This window comes from Nannobrachium achirus (genome assembly GCF_963921795.1).
Source record: "Nannobrachium achirus genome assembly, chromosome: 18".
NCBI classification, from domain to species: domain Eukaryota; kingdom Metazoa; phylum Chordata; class Actinopteri; order Myctophiformes; family Myctophidae; genus Nannobrachium; species Nannobrachium achirus.
The window spans coordinates 27,532,210-27,539,208 of NC_137825.1; the positions used below are offsets into that span (position 1 = coordinate 27,532,210).

Here is a 6,999-nt window from a genome sequence, read left to right on the forward strand (position 1 = left end):
CATACCTCTATGTGTGCTTACTGATGTTATCCTGTACAGATCGGCATCGTGGGACGTACAGGTGCAGGGAAATCCTCCATGACGCTGTGTCTTTTCCGACTGCTGGAAGCTGCGGAGGGAGAGATAACCATCGATGGGGTTAAGATATCTGAGATAGGCCTCCACGACCTGAGGTCCAAGCTCACCATCATACCTCAGGTACCACGCGCGCGCACACACACACACACACACACACACACACACACACACACACACACACACACACACACACACACACACACACACACACACACATGTCATGCACACATGCACATACACACATAGACAGCAAAGGAGGCTTAAGCCCCCACCCTTTTATCCGTCTGTAAAAAGTGTCCCCTCCAGATCATGAATGCAGTATTTACTATGTTGAAAGAAATGCAAATGCCCTCTTTCCTTGCCATACCTGAAGGTGGCATTCAAGAGAATCGCGTTGGTGTAGAGGGGGAAATGAGTAGACTAAGTACAGAGTGAAAGGTAAAGTGTATTAAGTATTGACATTTCAAGTAGTTAAATATCTGAAAACACAAATTGACACAAATCCAAAATACACTGATGATCGTGCTGTCAAACAATGAAACTATATGGAATCTATGAAATGGTTTGGGGGTCCCTGCTTCATCTCTCTCTCAGCTAAGGGGTCCTTGGCCTGAAAACGTTGAAGACCCCTGCACTAGGGTTTATGTGTTTCAAACTCCATCTCACTGCATCTCTCTCTGCCTCAGGAACCTGTTCTATTCTCTGGGTCCCTGAGGATGAACATTGACCCCTTTGAAAAGTACAGCGACGAGGAGGTGTGGAGGGCCCTGGAACACTCTCACCTCCACAAATTTGTCAGCAACCAGACAGCCAAACTGGAGCTGGAATGCGCAGAGGGAGGAGAAAACCTCAGGTAACCTCTTAAGAGAATATGCAGTACTGGAAGTACCATCAAAGATCTGTACTTGTAAAACAAACAACTTTTCTTTTCCTTTTTTTTTTCTTTTTTTTCCAGCACGTTTAGATTTTTCGTTGTTTTGTTGTAGGTCGCAGTTTACTGTCAGAACCGGCACAGCTTGTCCGTAAACGGACAGGTAACGCCTGACACTGTGGTTCCTCTGACACATCACTGTCTTGGCCATCTGGCCAGTGTGGCACCGAGTCACAGTGATGTCACAGTGATGTGGACATCAGGGATGTCGATATATGGGCATAAAAGGGACAGAGTCACAGTGATATGGACATCAGGGATCTCCATATATGGGCATAAAGGGGATTTGGTTCCCCTGTGATCCCAGGGATCTCCATATATGGGCATAAAAGGGATTTGTTCTCCTGGCATCACAGGGATCTCCATATATGTGCATAAAAGGGAGTCTGGGTAACGCTTGTCTTTTTTGTTGATTGACTCTCTGACATCACTGTGATGTCATGGGAACCAAATCCCCTTCATTGCCATATATATAGAGATCCCTGTGATGCCAGGGGAACCAAATCCCTTTTATGCCCATATATGGAGATCCCTGTGATGCCAGGGGAACCAAATCCCTTTGGCCAGATGGCCAAGACATGGCGAGGTCGCTTGTCGCGTCTTACTGGTAAATTGTAAGGCTGAATTTTAAGGAAGAGGCCTCTGTTTAATGTGTGTGTGTGTGTGTGTGTGTGTGTGTGTAGTGTGGGCCAGAGGCAGCTGGTGTGTCTAGCCAGAGCTCTGCTGAGGAAGACCCGGATCCTGGTTCTGGATGAGGCCACGGCTGCCATCGACCTGGAGACTGACGACCTCATCCAGTCCACCATCAGGACACAGTTTGAAGACAGCACCGTCTTCACCATTGCACACAGACTCAACACCATAATGGATTACACAAGGTTTGCCACTTCTAAACTCTTTGTAAAAACAGACCTGAGTTCTTCTCGTGTCGGTCTACAATTTTGTTGACTTAATTTTGTCTTTACCTTTTTCTATTTCCCCTCTTTATTTGTTGCGACTGTCAGGTCCCAGTTACTATCAAAACCTCCACCGGCTGTCAGTCTGTCTGTCTGTCCGTCACGTCACACTGTTGCCCCTATCCATGCCAAACTTTTCACACACACCATGAGGCAGATTTTGCAAAACACATTTTTGGACATTACTCCTACATATTTTGACCTAAAATCACGCAAAGCGGTACACAGTATCTCTAAAGTCATCAACATGGATCTGTCCCATTTCCCATATTCCCTCCTGATAGGCTACCATTGCCTTCTAAAGTTTGTGTATGCCACCTGACGGTCGCTTATCTCCCGATTAGGGAGTCTTACTGGTCTTTATTGTTGTGTTTGTGAGGGAACCTGGGAGGGCAGGGAATATGTGGGGTTTGTATGTCTTCATACTTGAAAAATCCTATAAATGGGGAGAGAGATGGGGAGATACAGTACATCCCGCGGCGGGACGTACTGTATATCACAGATGGATTGCTCGCACTCCCATAACAGCCCAGAAAATGAGGAAATGACCTCAACATAAATTGCCTTTTTATCTGTAAATCTGTTCATATTAAATATACTAGAAGCTGGGCCGCCCTTCGGGCGGCCCAGCGTCTAGTCGGCGACCTGGCCAACTCGGAACAATGTAAATAGGGAATGAATGCCCCGCCCTTTAATGCAAACCCCATTATACCTGTTTTCATAGGACCTGTTTTGACCATCTGTCTGCCTGTGTCCATTTATGCCCATATATGGAGATATCTGTATCTGTCTGTCTGTCGGCGTCCATTTTATGTCCATATAGAGATCACTGCAGTTATAGTTCTGGGTCCATTATATGCCCATATATGGAGATATCTGTCTATCTGCGTCCATTTTATGCCCATATATGGAGATTAGGGCTGCAAGCGAACCTTCGGAGGTTCGAACGTTCGTTCGTTACGTTGGCAATCGAAGTTCGAAATTAATGGGTTCAGGTTTTTTTTCTTTTTTTTTTTTCTTTTTTTACACGAAAAATAATTATCAGAATGTGATTGGCCTATTCAGAATATCACAGTAGTAGAGATAGCCAGATACGAAATAAGTTAGGCCTACCGGTAAACACTAACAGTTAATGGTGACCGTTATAGTAGTTATAAAATGCACCAGAACAGCTTGGAGCGATCAAGGACCGTCCTCCGCTCCAATTGCGCTCCTATTTGGGGCCGCGAACCGGGTGGCGAATCAGCCTCGCTGACACACGCTTGTTGACAGTGAGTGAGAGCAGCAGCTGTCCTGGGCAGAGAGAGACGTGTGTGCTTTGAACAGCGAACACCCAGCCATCCACGCACCCAAAGATTAAACATCCCTTTCTCCTAAGCATGAGCAAAGATGGATTTCATTGCAACCCCCTAAAGGATCTATAATCAATGCGATGTATGGGGTTGTTACATCGAGACCAGTTTAGCCCGAACGCGACGAGCTCCGATGCAGTCACCAAGTCTAATCATCATCATCCGTGCAACTCCGCTATACATTGAGCCTGTTCGTCAACAAACTGTGCGACATTTTCTCCGATTGGGTTGGATTTTCCAAGTGTTAGCCTAGGTGTTAATGCGGCCACGCATCCACGCGTTTTCAATGGATAAAACAGCGCATTTAAAACATTTCCTAGTTTCCTACACTGTTTAAAGGTACAGTACGTTCGATGGTTCGAACGTCCGAACGTTCGGTTTTTATTCAATTGAACGAACCATCGAAGGTTCGATGGTTCGTTCCGAAAATCCCCCCGAAGTTCGAATCCCTAAAACAGGGCTAGATTACAGCCCTAATGGAGATCTCTGTATCTGTCTGTCTGTGTCCCTTTTATGCCCGTATATGGAGAACTTTGTGATTCTGCGTCCATTGTATGCCCATATATGCCATATATGGAGATATCTGTTTATCTGCGTCCATTTTATGCCCATATATGAGATCTCTGTCGCTTTTTCAAACAGATGGTCAAAACGGGTCCTATGACAATAGGTATAATGGGGTTTGCATTAAAGGGGGAACCGGCACTGTGTCTGCAACACAGTCGGAGGCACAGACAGATACAGAGATCTCCATAATGGGAATAAAGGGACACAGACAAACAGATGGAGGAGGAGACAAACTTAATGCAAACCCCATTATACCTGTTGTCATAGGACCCGTTTTGACCATCTGTTTGCCTGTGTCCATTTATGCCATATATGGAGATATCTGTATCTGTCTGTCTGCGTCCACTTTATGCCCATATATGGAGATCTTTGACCATCTGTTTGCCTGTGTCCATTTATGCCCATTTATGGAGATATCTGTATCTGTCTGTCTGCATCCATTTTATGCCCATATATGGAGATCTATGCAGACACAGTGTCAGTTCCGGAAAATCCTGATGTCAGACATCAGAATCCGAACCTTTCGTGCTGGTTACAGAAAATCGTGTATCGGGTCGGGTCGAGGCCGAGCACTGCACTACCTGCTGCGGTGGGGAACGCGCGTGCCGAATTTGAAATAGGGAATGAATGCCCCACCCTTTAATGCAAACCCCATGAATGCCCCACCCTTTAATGCAAACCCCAATATACCTGTTGTCATAGGACCCGTTTTGACCATCTGTTTGTCTTTGTCCACTTATGCCCATATATGAAGATCTCTGGACACACAGTACCGGTTGTGGAAAACTCTGATGTCAGACATCAGCTCCGCATACGGGCATTCATTTTATCCCATATATGGAGAACGCGCGTGCCGGTGGGACGAACGGTTCTCGAGATACGCGGATTACATACATACATACACACTCACAGAGATTTGTTGACTCATGTGGCGTACGTGATGTCAGAGCCTTTTATGAGGTGATGTCACAAATCTCACAATGAGTCAGCGCTTGCACCGATTTCAGTTCTCAGTCTTATGCCCATATACGGAGATATCTGTCGGGTCGAGGCAAGATGCCCATATATGGAGTTCTCAGTATACGGAGATATCTGTCGGGTCTAGGGTCTGTGTCCCTTTTATGCCTATATACGGAGATATCTGTCTATGTATGCCCATATACTGTATGGAGATCTCTGTATCTGCCCATATGCCCATATATGGAGTTCTCAGTCTTATGCCCATATACGGAGATATCTGTCGGGTCGAGGCAAGGCCCGGCACTGCAGTGATGTCACAATGAGTCAGCGCTTGCGCCCGGCACTGCAGTGATGTCACAATGACCGATTTTGCGCCGATTTCCTCCGGAACAGCCTGATGTCAACAATCAGCCCCGCATAAGGAGATTCCGAACGTTTCGCGCCGGTTAGGGAAAACCGCGCGTCGGGACGGGTCGAGGCCCGGCACTGCACTCCGTGCCGCGGCGGGGAGCGCGCGTGCCGAATCTGAAGCCGGTGGGACGAACGGTTCTCGAGATACACGGATTACAAACACACACGCAGAGACTTCTCGCATTTATAGATAGATAACCCTCTTCAAATGCCTTAGTTACCACAACATCGTTCATGTGAATGAGTTAGTTTATGCTTATTCACATGAACGATATTGATATAACTAAGATATCCGTACGGGTACATATATTTTATATGCGAATTTTGAAAACAAATAAAATACATTTTCATGTAAGCCTGTTTCCTGGTTAGTTGTGCGAGCGGGGGAACAAGGAAGGGATAGATGAAACTTCTCTCTGTGCGGTGGGAGCATAGGGTGGGAGGAGTTACATTATAAATGCGGGGGGATGTTTACAATATAAAATATACCCCGGGCCCATTGTGACATCAATCATATTATCTAATGAGATTTTTTTGCACCCCAAACAATAAATCGTATTTAAATATTTTGGGTGAACTACTCCTTTAAACCTTTGCAGTTAATTTTTCTAAATTGGATTGGACAATAAACCCCTTGAGATAAGAGAGATGAGAGAAGAGTTTGATTTTTAGCAAATCAAGAAAATAAATTTTGAAAACAGGAAATGAAGTAATTGATCTACTGTAAGTGAAGTTGACTTGGGTCCCCCAGCCTCTATAGTGGGTCTGCTAGTTTTCCCCCTCTACACCATATCTCTTTGCAGTCAACTGCAGATAACAAGCTCACAATGCGTCACATCACGCATTGTGAGCTTGTGTGAGTGTTCTTAGTTTAAATTTAAATTTTTTGACAGATGTTAGATATTTTTTGTGAATGATTTCTCTCTTCTTTTACCTCATTGCAGAGTCCTGGTGTTGGACAAGGGACAGATTGCTGAGTTCGACACACCGACAAACCTTTTATCACAGAGAGGAATATTCTACGGCATGGCTAAAGATGCAGGACTGGCACAGTAGCATTAATTGTTCTATCCAAATGTAATTAACCAGGCTTTAGCTCATTTCAATTCAGTCACAGTTCATAGTGCATTGAAGATGTACATTTACAGTTTGTATCTATGATTGGTTCTTAATGTCAATTTCAGGGGCAATTAGTAGGTGTTTGTGGAGGAGTGGAGCTGAGGTCAAGCCTAAACTCTTAAACAGACTTGTGGAAAATTGTGGAAGTTGCAAATATTTTTCTTTTGGTTTGTTTTAACTTGTGTGGAGTGCACCATGAGTGGTGTTAATGCATCAGGCCATTTCAAATAGTGTCAGTTAATTTGTAGTCTCGCATGGTCAGACTGTTGCCTCCCACAATATTCAAATGCTTCCGTCATACAGTCTGGAGAACGGAAGCTCTGATCATGAGTAATCCATAAAGCGGAAGTGAAGCCTCCTCATCACTTTTCATTTTTACATTCACGCAAATGTATCCTGATATAAATTAAAATCATCTAAGCATATAGTATATACCTTGCTGCTTAGCAGAAATATAAAAGAATATATTTTTTTTTTTGTGAACGGATGCGAGCTTCCGTTACTTGGATTTCGGGAGGTGAAGTTCCAGACTATATTGCATTCGGAAGATTGTGGAATAGTTGTGTGGCTACGCAAGACTAGTTAATTTGGCAGTCTTACAATATACTGAATAAACTTCCGAGTA

At 44.6% G+C, this 6,999-nt stretch overlaps 1 protein-coding gene across 1 annotated transcript in view; it reads left to right on the top strand.

Moving 5' to 3' along the window:
• abcc3 (ATP-binding cassette, sub-family C (CFTR/MRP), member 3) overlaps positions 1-6,337 on the top strand; it is a 65,592-nt gene extending 59,255 nt beyond the window's left edge. Inside the window, exons 28-31 of the mRNA XM_080747897.1 lie at positions 40-198; positions 765-931; positions 1,693-1,887; positions 6,200-6,337. Coding sequence (XP_080604023.1) covers positions 40-198; positions 765-931; positions 1,693-1,887; positions 6,200-6,311 — 633 coding nt within the window. The 3' untranslated portion in view covers positions 6,312-6,337. The remainder of the gene's footprint in view (positions 1-39; positions 199-764; positions 932-1,692; positions 1,888-6,199) is intronic.
• The last annotated feature ends 662 nt before the right edge of the window (positions 6,338-6,999 follow it).